Genomic DNA, 13,095 nt, shown 5'->3' with positions numbered 1-13,095 from the left:
ATCGCGCGGGATTCCAAATCGGTATTGACGTCAGTCGGACCAACTCCGTTCGGAGAGTGGGGGAGTTTTCCAACAGTAAACACTGCAAGCCATATATATAAACGGCACATATCCTCGATTGAACCTGCGACTCTGCACTACATTCCTTCCAATCGATCTTTACCTCAGTTTCTATTGCATGACAAAATGACCTCCAAGATGGCCTCCAACCGCGCCCTCTCCATTCTCGACCACGCCGCCTCAAACCACTACGGCGTCCCCGCAATGTGCTGCTACAACCTCGAAGGCATCCTCGCCACCGTCCGCGCCGCAGAAGCCAAGCGCTCCCCGGCCATGATCCTCCTCTTCCCCTGGGCAATCCACTACGCCGACGGCCTGCTCGTGCACGCCGCCGCCGAAGCCGCCCGCAAGGCGTCGGTCCCCATCGCCGTGCACATGGACCACGCGCAGACCCCCGAGATCATCCGCTACGCGGCGGACCTGGGCGGCTTCGACAGCATCATGGTGGACATGAGCCACTACGAGAAGGAGGAGAACCTGCGCCTGACCCGGGAACTGGTGGGGTACTGCCACGAGCGCGGGATGGCGACGGAGGCGGAGCCCGGCCGGATCGAGGGCGGGGAGGACGGGGTTGCGGACACGGCGGATCTGGAGGGGTTGCTGACGACGCCCGAGGAGAGTCTGGAGTTTGCGGCTACGGGGATTGACTGGCTGGCGCCTGCGTTTGGGAATGTGCATGGCGAGTATGGGCCGCGGGGGATCCGGCTGGAGTATGATCGGTTGACGAGCATTCGGGAGGCTGTCGGGGATAAGGTCCGGCTTGTGCTGCATGGGGCGGATCCGTTCACGCCGGAGATCTTCGCCAAGTGCATTGAGTGTGGTGTGTCCAAGGTGAATATCAACAAGGTGTTGAACAATGAGTATGTGCGGGTGCAGCGCGAGAAATCGGGACGGGCGCCCTTGACGGCGGTCCTGGAGGAGGCGACGAATGAGATGCAGAAGGCTGTCGAGAGGTGTATGGATATGCTGGGGTCTACGGGGAAGGCTGTTTAATTGTGCTATTATTTCATATAGACTTGCGAAACTACCTTGTCTTTGCCATTTCCATCGATCATACTTTCGTACCAGATAGGTCAAGAAGAGTAACCCCACGTTTCCCCGCATTTTTCGCATTTTGGCCGAGGACCCACTCGGCAGTGCTCCGTCTTCAACAGGCCAATGAGACAACATTTCTTGATTGGCAGGCCACTTATCCCGAAAGGGATAGTACCTATGCTGCAATGTGGCGCGCAGGGTTCATCCTCTTAAACGCAGAAATACTGCTAAACTCAGCCAACCCAGTTTGACAGGAGAGAAACTCATAATGTAGCCTTGTTTGTTTGCCTATAATTCCTCACAGTAGGAGACGTTGCAGTGGGCTGAAAGCAATACAACCAGCAGAATACAAATGTCGTCGTCTCACTTGCTTAGGAACTCGGTACCAAGTGAATTCAAACTATCAACAACTCATCAGACCCTTGTCCTCTCAAACAGTGTGCGACTGAATCGAGACATTGCTTTCAGCCGGGGACCTAGCGGGGATTCGAAATGGGAACCTTGCCCGGCGCCTTCGTAGCGGCACGCCCCCATGATATATTGCAGCATTGGATGGCAAGGCCCTGAAGGATTCTGCAAAGTCTTCTTCCTCTTGGTAGGTGATATCCTCCATGACTCCCTGTATGTGGTCTAGAAGATCATCCTTGGAAGAATGCGAACCAGAAGATTGGACCAGACGAGTCGACCGAGCCAGGGCGCTGGAATGGATGCGCAGTTGCTCGCGCAAGGATATGACCTTTGAAGTATTGCCGTGCATTCTTCTAGTCAGCTCCAACAAAGGAGGCGTATCTGGGTAGTTGTGAATCTGCGAATGACACATTACAAGTTCGCGACGAGCGTGATTCCAGACAGGGCCCCATTCGGCGAAGACGTGGAGCAAATCCACGATAACCCACAGAGGCTCGACCCTCAGGCGGTGCAATCGCGCCGTATGTGACTTGCTGTAGTACGTTGCAAGTCGCATTTGTAATCTTGGACTTGTACCGATGACGAAAATCATCTTCCGAGCGTTTGCGCCGACTTGACCTGTTGCCGGTCCAAGGATTGAAGAAGGACAGATCCAAATCGCGATCGGAAGGACACTTATGGCTGCAGCTTTGTTTGATCCAGAATTGGCTACGCTTGTATCGACAAATGGATAGGTCAGCAAGAACCTTAGATCTGAGATGAATTCAGTTTGGCTTGTCGTCGAAATCGACGGAGAGGAGAGCTATACCACCCGAGGTCCGATCATCACCGGGGATTATGGCCAGATTCTGACCGGATGTTGCATTATAAGCAACATTTTCCACCATATACGTCGGAAACCCTGGAATGCACTGAGCAAGGATATCCAAGGCTTCTGGCTTATAGTCATTGACTCGAACAATGCTTAAAAGTGGCAGTCAGCAGTGCGTTTCAATGATTGGATTTAAGACGTTTGCAGTACCTCAAAAGTACCTAATCTCTCCTGCATCCTCGGCCTTCTCCTTACAAGCGAGTAGCTGCGATTTAATGTCTGCTACATCCTGCCAACTTCCCATGCAGGAATGAGCTTGAAATCTATGTTGTTGATGTTCTTCACAGCTCTTGCTAGTTCTAAATTGTGAATCGACCATAGGTTGGGGCAGCCATGGACGATGCTAAAAGTGTGTTAGCATTTATATCCATGATGGAGACCACATAGCGGATTGTCAGTTCTTGATACTCAACATATAAGGGCGATGATTTACAACAAGACTGAAAGTAATTATGGAGGCTATGCATCAACCTTTAAAGAACACACAGGAAAGGCCATCATTCGGCCTTGGCCATCTCATGTTTCTGAGCAGAGAAAAATAACTGGCTCCACGTAGCGAGTACAAAGAATCCAGAAATAAATAGTCAATGCTTGACCAGCTCATCCTATCATCTGGTTACTTTGAATTGCCAATGATGCACCTTGTCACCCCTCTGTTTATATCAATCAACACTCTGGGTCGAGGGGAATTCAGCAAGCCTGTCAGGGTGGTCCAGCCCGCATCTCTCCCTGAGAATAAGGCCATCCCACTACTGTTACCATATTATTAGATTTCTTCTCACAGACAGATAACAGGAAATAAGGATTACCTTTATTTTCTAAAAACCACTCCAAAAAGATGCTGTTTGAAGAGTGGCTTAACTTATGCAGTAGATCACATGGCTTAGATGATAAGCTGCCATGCTTCATGACCACTTATTACTTAACTACTTCACTACCGTCCAACCGTTTGATGACTGACCTGATTCATTAAGGCAATGGGACGTTAGCATTAAAATAACAAGGACAACCAGTCATTCATTTAGTCAACTCCTACATCAACTTTAGACACTCCACACAATATGTATTAGTGGCAGCTAGATCTCGTTGAGAAAGGAAACGGTCGAAAAATGGCCCCAGGACTAAGAACAGGTAACTACTAAAGACTCAGCATGGTGGCGCCGTAATCAACCATGCATGGTTTCTCCTCCTGGGTCAAGTAAAAGGTCTGTCTCAAGATTAGGGGAGAGTAAGTTATGCCCTCTGCGGTTATTATAGAAGCTGGCCAAGATAGTGGAAGTAGAATGTGACAGAGAGAAGGGATTCCTAGATCTATAATCATCTTGACAAAGTTCTATCAATTAAATAAATGGAAGTCGAGAGTAACTGAGTTCGTCGAGTGGCCATCACCAGCAAACATTTAGGGCAAGGAAAACTGCCCGATATCTCGGGGGGTTCTTGGTCAGCACACATCGGGACCTTTTCCGTCCCTTTGCCTGCTGAGAACAAAAGAACAGGAGACAGCAAACAATGGTCTTAATAATCATCAAGTGGTAAATCAATGGAATAACCGAGGATCCAAGCAATAGTGGATCCGGTCTGATGGTTGTCCTGCTGTGTAGCCTTCCTATATAAACACTCTTTTACCCCTTTCGGCGATTCCACTCCAGCCCTAATCCCCCGTCAAGCACCCGAACACAGTCACTTGAGAATGGAAACAGTTCATTGCGTTCACTCTCCCTGTATTGTCTGTCTCAATGTAATTTCTAATCCAACTTCGCATTACATGACATTTGTCAGCGTTGCTGATGTCTGGAGACGCGGTGTGTCTCTTCTGGAGCTCAAGTTAAGACAGGATTCTTCCTCCTACGACGAGCTATTCATTCCACTCCATCACCTTCGAGACTAGGACATCGTTCGGTATCTCTCCAGGCCATAATTTCTTCAACAATGACTGATCTTGCAGACGCAAAGGATACCCTAAACGACACAGAAAAGCAAGAGAGTAGCTGTTCGGAAAGCGAGCAGTGCAAGGATACTTCGAAGAGTCCACGCAATGTCCATGGTTTCCTATGGGTGACGGTTGTTCTGGCCATCTACAGCTCAACATTCCTCTTTGCCCTTGACAATACCATCGTCGCCAACATCCAGCCTGCCATCATCAAATCGCTGAATGGAGTCGACAAGCTGGCCTGGTCCGGCGTCGCGTTCGTGATGGCCTCCAGCGCGACCGTCCTCACTTGGCTCCAGATCTTCAACCAGTTCAACATCAAATGGATGTACATTTTCTCCATTGCCGTGTTCATGGCAGGCTCCACCATCTGCGGAGCGGCGCAGTCGATGAACGTGCTCATTGGGGGCCGTGTGATCTGCGGCGTGGGCGGCGTGGGCCAGTACGTCGGTGTCATGAATTTCCTCCCTCGCTTGACCTCGATGCAAGAGCGTCCGATGTATGTCAGTGCGATGGGTCTGACCTGGGGCGCGGGCACCGTGCTCGGTCCCATAATCGGCGGTGCGTTCACCGATAGCTCTGCGGGCTGGCGGTGGTCGTTCTACATCAATCTTTGTGTCGGCGGCCTGTTCACCCCAGTGTACATCTTCTTGCTGCCTTCGCTGCATCCGCAGCCCGTGGCGACCCCCGTTATTGAGCGACTGAAGCGGATGGATCTAGTGGGCACGCTGATCCTCATGGGTGCCTTTGCGGCGGGAGTCATCGGTGTCAACTTCGCCGGCGCCCTGTATCCCTGGGATGCACCAGGCATCATCGTCGCACTGGTGCTCGGCGGCGTGTTGTTCATGATCTTTGGAATCCAGCAAACCTTCTGCATCTTCACCACCGAAGAAACACGCCTCTTCCCCGTGGAGCTCGTCTCGTGGCGCAAGCCTCTCCTGACTCTCCTCTTTATCTGCGGCTACTGCACGGGAGTTTGCGTCACGGTCCCCACGTACATCATCCCCCTGTACTTCCAGTTCACTGCGTCGGATGAGTCGCTCCAGTCGGGCGTCCGACTACTCCCGTTTGTCTGCCTGCTCGTCTTCAGTTGCGTCGGAGGCGGATTCCTCACCTCCCGTCTGGGATACTACATCCCCTGGTACATCATGGGAGGAGCCTTGTGTCTGGTTGGTTCCGCGCTGATGTACACAATCCACCCGCACAGCGGCGCGGGAGCCACCTACGGATACAGTGCGCTGATCGGTCTGGGAGCGGGAATGTATCTCCAACTGGGCCATGCCGTGGCGCAGGCCAAAGTCAAGCCCGAAAAGGTTCCGGCCGCCGTTGCCTTTACCACCACCGCGCAGCTGAATGGATTGACATTTGCATTGGTCATTGCACAGTGTGTCTTTGTCAATGAGGCTGCGAAGCGTAAGTCAAGTCAATTTCCCCCCGCATCGTGAGCTCTGTGCTGATGGTTTCCTCCCCAGGAATCTCATGGGTTCTCCCACACGAGGCCCATTCGACCATCATCAATGCCATTTCGGGAACTGGCTCAACGTTCGTACAGGACTTGGACCCGGCCACCAGGAGCAGGGTTCTCTCTGCTATCGTCACGGCCATTGATCAAACTTATATCCTCTGCATTGTAGCTGGTGCAGTGACCCTGCTTGCGACATTTGGTATGAAATGGGAGCGGCTGTTCATTCCTGCTGCTGCTGCGTGAGGAGATGTGAGACATGGTGCTTTTCTCTAATGTTCTTTTCATTCCCCTCTCCTTCCTCCTCTCCTTTATCTTTTCCGCCTTATGTTTGGCAGTGTAGCTATAGAGAAATTTAATCGTATCGTCCAATTGACATTCTTGAGATACTATATTTCAAATATATCAGATCGGTGATTTTGCATCACCAAACAACATTCCTGACGCTACATAGTATCACAGCAATGCATCACGCCCAATCAGAAGAGTGACAGACGAGAGAAGCCGAAGAGAGACCATCCTGGATGACCGCCCACGTAACCCACAAAGCCTTGGTTAGAAAGCTAGATAGCTCTGCCAAGCTAGAAACTATAGCAATTGAGAAAGTGGTACTTGAGGTGCAGGAGCCATAGAACAGCGTTGTTGCAGGCTGGTGTTGGTTAGGAATGCCGATCACTCTGTATAAAGACAGAAAAGGGACCCTTGTCTTGGATTGATAAACTACATTTCATTTCATGGATCGACTTTCTCCTTTTATAAGAGAGATGTATTGCTTTCTACCAAAGAGTGCATAACATGACTGACATAAGAAAGTGCGTGTGCGTCTGTAAAGAGGTGAACCCTTCAGCATAGTCCTTCCAAAGATGAATACCCGACCAGGACAAGGACATATTGCCAATAGCACTACCCAGATTCCTCCTCTGTAAAGTCTCCCTCTTCCAGATCCTCACTATCCGGGACCACCCATGACTCCCGCAGTTCCTGACCGTCCCAGTCCTTGGGTAGAAGGACTGTGCGCTCGGTTCCCTCGACTCGCTCAATGGCTATTCTCCGTGTCAGTAAGTTCCCAAGCAGTATTACACGCCACTTACAATAGTATGGGTCACCTCCCAGATATCCCAGCGGAGTATTATCTCTCTTCGTTGGTCCAGCGGACCCGGTAAAGCTGATTTTGCACCTGTTCATCCCGTTTAGCAGTGGTTTCAAGGTACCTTGAGATGAAACTTACTGATAATAGACCAACATATCGTAGAGCCCGTCCCATGTCTTCTTTGTAGTTCGGCCATCGGTACACATCCCGTTGGCTCCCGCATATTGATAGCGTTGCTGGCCCATGGTATTGACGGCGCAAATCACCCACGTGGAAGAGCCGACGACGTCCGTAGCGGGACCTTTGTTCCCGGATTTCCCGGTGATCGTCCCCCTGGTGAAGGACTGGTCGGGCCATTGGCTATCCGGGTTCTGGCCAGCGCGTGGATAGGAGAGGAACAGGGTAAAGTTCCGCTTGTGGTAGTAACCCAGGTTGTCTGGACTGACCTGATCCGCATGATTCAAGCCGGGGACACGTGTCTTTGGAATGCGCGTCGTCCCATACGTGGACAGACGTTGTCTACCTCCGAGGCCGCCTTTCCGCGTCCAGCCGCCATTATTCCAGCGGACCCAATGCGCATTATCCAGCGTCGGACTGCCGTACGTGTTGAAATATTCGACATTGGTTTCGAGGTTGTTTAATAAGTCTGGTCGTCCGTTAGCACCTCCCTTTTGACACAACAAAGGGGATCGGCTTACTATGGCACATTCCCTGGCAATCGTTCTGCCATTTTGGAACGCAGGTTCTCACGGTGCCTGTCTTCACTTCGGGGTTCACGCCGAGGAAATCAGCTCCACCCTCCTCGGTGGATGCAAAGGGAAACTCATCGCAGCTGGTCAAGGTCGTCGTCGCGGTTGTCGTCCCCAGGGCCGCTTGCCGGTAGTTCGCGTTGTCTTCCGCGCAGGCGCCACTCTTACAAACTTGTCTTCTTCGTGGCTCCTGGTTAGAAGACTCCCAGGTCAGGGTATAACCGTCATTGGGGCGATTGTTATTGTCCAAGAACTTTCGAACATTAGTGCAGATGCCGGACAGCTGCGCTGTCCCCGCAGGTCCCTGGAACGCGACGTCAGAGAAGAAGGTCACGCAGTTGTAGTAAAGACGGGGTATGCGATTCTTGCAGTCCGTTGGCGTTTCTCTTTTTTGGAGCTCATGAGTGTCCTCGGGCATAGGTATGAGGTCGCGCCGTTGCATGCTTTCGCTCGGAACGAAAGCCTCACAGACGCTTCCAGTAGAGGTGGTGCACCGGAATGATCCAAGCGTGAATTGCGGCTCTTTTCCTGACTGGGGTGAATCCTGGCGCTTCTCGAGGGATGCGTTGCCGTAGGTAGGGTACGGGTCGACGTGCAAGTCGAGGACAGCACTGTCGGTCCGATGTCTCTCTGGGCCGACACCGAAGATAGCACCAGGTAGAGGCTCCTCGGAGAGCAACGGCCCATGATCAAGAGATCGCTTCGTGGATGGGAGTGAGGAAAACGTCTTGGAAATGATTGGAATCACGTTCTGAGGGAACGGATACCAAATACCGCTCGTCCATTTGCCATACTTGTAGATCTCGGCCACGCAACCGAAACCGAATCTGTAAAGAAAGTTCACCGAATATCCAAACGAATAACCCTGGTTGCCATTTTCGAGCGCACCCGATGCTTCCGCATGGAAGTTGAGCGTCGTGTTGGCAAATGCAGACACATGAGCGTCGGCCAGCGTGCCTTTGAGAGGCCCAATTCCTCCGCCGATCTTGATGCCCAGGTTGATCTCCGGCGTGACGTCAATGTTAATGTCGACAGCGGCGCGGACATTGCCCGAGATTGAGGGTTCCAGCCCTTGGTTGTTGACCTGCGCTTCTTCCATGTCTTTAACGTCCAGGTTGTTGCTGACCTCGTCGTCATTGGGGAAGTACAGCTCGACGGGCTTGAACTGATATGTCATTCCGACTCGCAGGTCTCCAGAGACCGTCACTCCGCCGCTGATCTGGCCCCAAAGATCCATGGTTGGTCCCACGGCTGCGATTCCTTTGATTGCCAGACCGGGGTAGGTCAACGTATCGATAATCTTCTTCCGTTCGCTAGGGTAGTTGAGCTCTGCGTTTCCTGATATCCCCACCCCTGCGTATACCCGCGGGTGCACTCCCACATAAGCAAACATATCTGTGACCGTTGGTGGCACGACGGTTCCCGAAAAGTAGTAGGAATATCGAGCGTTCATCTCCATATTAAAGTCGGCTGTGATATCCAGCCCGGTCTTGAAAGTTATGCCTGCGTCGTTGGAGCACTGCAGGCGTCCGCTATAGAGAACCAGAGACCGCACTAGCCCCATAGGCAGCATGCCGCCATCTGTCTTTGTGACGGTGGTCATCTTCTTGACCCAGTCCACAAATACACCCCACCACCGACGATGAACGCTGCTGTCACTGGATCGGACACTCAGTCTCCCCGTGTGGTTCTGTGAGGAGCGTTCGGTGTCCAGCACTTTTGCTCGATCCACGCGGACCTTCCATTCCGAGAAGGTCAGAGCCTCGTCTGTTGAACGCTTCCGCGTGGACGCAGGAGAGTTGGTCATTTCATCCCAGTACGGCAGAAGGTTCGTGTAGTCCACGCGGATGTTGACTTGTTCATCGTCTCGTTTAATCAAGTGGAAGTTGTAGTCGAACGTTAGGGAATAGATGCCTAGATCGGGTTAGGTGCTGCGAACAGGACCGTATAGATGTAGACGAAACCTACCATTCTGGTTCTCACTGGCATCTCTTTTCTGGATGGCCCACTCTGGCAGATCCCTCTTCGATAGCTGTTCTACGGGCACCATGGAGACGACTCGTGCCCAGGGGCCCTCCCCAATGTGGTCCGGGAGCCTGATAATGGTGTCCTCGGCCCCTTTGTAGAAGGTCTGACGACACTCCTTGGAGTCGGCAGGATAGTTACAATAGACGAGAACGGTCTCTTCTGAGTGGTCAAAGACTGCGTCCATAATCGTCTGGTTTGTAGTGACAATGCTCCTCTTCTTGACATTCACTGGCTCATCGCGGGTCACGACGGTGTACTGCGTACCAAACGCATTGTTGATCGAGCCAGGGGGGCCATCCAGCATGACAAAACCGTAGGGATCGGTGCCCGGATCGTCTTCCATATCGTCCGGTCTTGTGTCTTTATTGTTGTTGCCGAAGTTATCGCTGAACTCCCAAGTGACATCGTCACCAGCGTCGTCGTAATAGTGGCTCCAGAGATACTTTGGTTCGACGGGCCATTTTTCGTTGTACCGGGAGGGGGGATCGCAGCAGAGCTTGAAGTCAGGACTCATCATCTCGGGGATCTGGAACCCATAGCACTGGCTCGATGAATACAGTGAATTGTCGTAGATCCAGGACGGCGTCTGTGCCGTGGTGACTTCCAACTTGTTCTTCGGGCACTGCCCTGGATTGCAGTCCTTTATGGCCCAGTCACAGTTCGCAAAAGCGTCTGGGGTTTCCAGGTCAGAATTCTCCAATTCGTCCTCCAGTACGGCAGAGTCCCTAGGAATCCTTCAAACATGACTTACCACTTTTTGGACAGCAGAACTCCCGGTATTGCCGACGGTCGTTATCACGCACCGCGCCCATCCACGCAGTGCCACACAGCCCTGGATGATCATGTCAATGCTCGCAACAATAGATTATGTTATTCGATGTTAACCTACCTCCCTTATCATCATCATAGCGCATGCCAACCGAGACCTCATCGCTACCACACTGGCTCCCCACTGGAACAAGATCGCAGCCGGTCCAGTGACACTTGTTCAGGATCTCCGTGCTGTCACAGCAGAGCTATGGTGGCTATTGTCAGCGTCACCGGTATTGAATGCAACATATCGAACGAATGCTTACACTCCGTTCTCCTGTGTAACAGTTGCGTTGTCCCTTTGCATCAATGTATGTGTCGTAGTTGAGCTCAAACTGCGATGCTCCGCAGCCACGATCGCAGCCAGAGGCTGAGCGTTCAGGGGCTCCCACCCACCCGCAATTCTGCGGCATGGCTTTTGTCGGGCAGCAGATGTATCGCCACCAATTCTCCGCGCACTCGCCGTGCATGGGGAAGTCCCCGTTCTTCTGGACCGGGGCATGGGCCATCTCGACCGCTGTGTAGCCACTCTGACACACCTGATCTGGCCCGCGCTGATCGCGACTGCCATCTGTGCAGGTAGGTGTGGTATAGCAGAGCTCCCCAGTCCATGCCGAAAGATCGGAGGCCAACTGTTCAGCTTCCTCTGGATCAAGCCCGGTGTCCCTGAGAGCGCCCTCCATTGCCGCTTCCCCGAATAGGCCGGTCATCGCCTGGTGGTCTTGGGTATCTAGATCGATGGACCAGATCATGAGACCCTTCAGACAGCGCGAAGTGAGGTACTTCTTTTTGGCCGTGAAGCTTTGCTCGTCGTCAAAGGATATCCACTAGACCTTGTCAGCGTGATATCTCCCCATTTCTCTTACAATGTGCGAACAAACCTGGTTGGAGCCGTACACCATCCATTTCACGGAGGATGCCTCGTCGTAGAACGTTTTTGACCCTAGCTGGGCTTCCTTGCTGATCACCTCTGTTGCATGGAGTCACGTAAGTCACGGAGAGATAGGGCATCAGACTAGAGCATACGCACCGCTATATGAGAGAATGCCCGTTTCGTTGGTACATTCCCCGGCAAAGCCAGCACTATCAAAAGTACAAGTCGGCGGAGTAGTGCACGACAGATCGGAAATGGTAAACGAACGGCCATAGAAGCCAAATCCCATGACGACCTTGTGGGAGCTTACTCCATTCCTCCAGAGCAGGTCAAGGCCCTGCTCGATTTCCGTCAGATTGGTGTGGCCCTTCAGGTATGGGCCGGTCCAGACATTCTTCTGGTCCCAGATCCCATGGATGTCGTAGGTCATGACGTTGAACCAGTCGACGTATTTTTCGAGATTGTTCAAGTTGAACCCGCGTAGGTACCAGTAGCTGGCCGGAAGAGTGATGGTCAGCTGCCACCCTGGATCCTCTCTGTCGAAGGCTTCGCGGATATCCGCACAAAGAAGGACAAAGTTGTCGTAGTCGAGCGTCGAGCCACCGCGGTCGTCTGCAACCGGATACTCCCAGTCTGTCGCCGTTTGTTAGTTTGAAGCAGTCCGGAACATTTTCAGTCGGGAACATTGTGTACGAACCGATATCGACACCATTGAGGCCGTAGCGCCGGATATACCGGATCAGGGATGCAATGAACTTCTGTCGATTTGGCACGGTGGACGCCATGTCAGAGAACCGGTGCTGAGTCGGGGGGTCGTTGAACACCCAACCGCCTAACCACTGCATGAGCATTACGGGCAATGAGGTAGCCAACAGGCTTAGTACTGACCAAGGGCGATATTCACTCGTAGACCGGGATATTTCTTCTTCAGCCGCGACACACGAGCCACGATGGGACCCTGACCCTGGGCGTCCGTGATCTCATGACCTTCGCTCACATATTCAAAAGCAAGATTGATATGCGTCAAGGCTCCGGCGGGAATGTTCTCGGGCAAGTAATTGTCACAGCCTCTGCTAGCTGCCCACAGGCCGTAGTACCCAATACGCACATCCAGTGCCATTGCGTCGTCGCTCGCGGAGCATTCTGGGCGTCTGGACCGACGTTAGATGGCTCATAGGCTTCGGGGCATGGGGAACCTACAGAACCGGCAGACAGCCGTTCTCATTTTGACATTCATCGTTGCAGAAATCGTCTGTTGTACCGCAATAACCCCATTTGCTATTCAGTCGTCAATATACCGTTGATAGATTTATGATCTTCCTGCCAACAGCGGGGTTCCATACCTGCAGCAGACATTCAACGGACAGTCGAAGCTGCCCTTTGGGGCGTACTTGCCACATTCTGCAGTTGCATTGCATGAACCCTGGCATCTAACAGGCATTTAGTTCATTCAATTCATGGACGCACAATTAAGGACCAAGCGGAGGATCATTTACCCCTCGCCGCAGAAATCATCACCAAAACCGCATGATCCTGGTGTTCGAATACAAGTTAGCGGGTCATGCCTGCTGATGAAAGGTTCGAACTGACCTTCTTTGCTGCAGCATCCGCTCTTACACGGCTCTAAAACGCTGCATGTTGTGCCCTGTTGAGCGGTTGAGAATCTCCACTGTACAATACCGAAGACCAGAAACACCAAAAAGACCCTCAGCTCCATGGCTTCGCAGACCTTTAGAATAAGAGACGGTGGCCGAGTCTGAGAGGAGAGAGTGAAAAGA

At 52.3% G+C, this 13,095-nt stretch overlaps 4 protein-coding genes across 4 annotated transcripts; 2 read left to right on the top strand and 2 right to left on the bottom strand.

Moving 5' to 3' along the window:
- Window positions 1-186: 186 nt before the first annotated feature.
- Window positions 187-1,053, top strand: CDV56_105959 (class II fructose-bisphosphate aldolase; the record flags this gene model as incomplete). The annotated part of the gene is made up of 1 exon (XM_026759578.1): window positions 187-1,053. One exon carries the CDS (start codon window positions 187-189, stop codon window positions 1,051-1,053), a length of 867 nt encoding a protein of 288 aa, XP_026617197.1.
- A 472-nt stretch (window positions 1,054-1,525) lies between these two features.
- CDV56_105847 (uncharacterized protein) lies at window positions 1,526-2,618 on the bottom strand (the record flags this gene model as incomplete). The annotated part of the gene is made up of 3 exons (XM_026759466.1): window positions 1,526-2,256; window positions 2,312-2,466; window positions 2,536-2,618. The coding sequence occupies 3 exons, from the start codon at window positions 2,616-2,618 to the stop codon at window positions 1,526-1,528; spliced, it is 969 nt and encodes a 322-aa protein (XP_026617196.1).
- A 1,685-nt stretch (window positions 2,619-4,303) lies between these two features.
- On the top strand, window positions 4,304-6,012 carry CDV56_105603 (putative MFS transporter; the record flags this gene model as incomplete). Its single annotated transcript, XM_026759222.1, has 2 exons — window positions 4,304-5,717; window positions 5,777-6,012. 2 exons carry the CDS (start codon window positions 4,304-4,306, stop codon window positions 6,010-6,012), a joined length of 1,650 nt encoding a protein of 549 aa, XP_026617195.1.
- A 657-nt stretch (window positions 6,013-6,669) lies between these two features.
- On the bottom strand, window positions 6,670-12,954 carry CDV56_105060 (uncharacterized protein; the record flags this gene model as incomplete). Its single annotated transcript, XM_026758679.1, has 15 exons — window positions 6,670-6,809; window positions 6,858-6,943; window positions 6,995-7,502; window positions 7,555-9,519; window positions 9,574-10,305; window positions 10,385-10,465; window positions 10,523-10,649; window positions 10,710-11,270; window positions 11,325-11,413; window positions 11,474-11,950; window positions 12,015-12,149; window positions 12,206-12,468; window positions 12,518-12,595; window positions 12,661-12,747; window positions 12,935-12,954. The coding sequence occupies 15 exons, from the start codon at window positions 12,952-12,954 to the stop codon at window positions 6,670-6,672; spliced, it is 5,349 nt and encodes a 1,782-aa protein (XP_026617194.1).
- Between the last annotated feature and the right edge of the window lie 141 nt (window positions 12,955-13,095).

Source organism: Aspergillus thermomutatus (assembly GCF_002237265.1).
Source record: "Aspergillus thermomutatus strain HMR AF 39 chromosome Unknown NODE_27, whole genome shotgun sequence".
Lineage (NCBI taxonomy): Eukaryota > Fungi > Ascomycota > Eurotiomycetes > Eurotiales > Aspergillaceae > Aspergillus > Aspergillus thermomutatus.
Note: the sequence above shows the minus strand (reverse complement) of the source record. Positions and strands in the feature narration are given on the sequence as shown.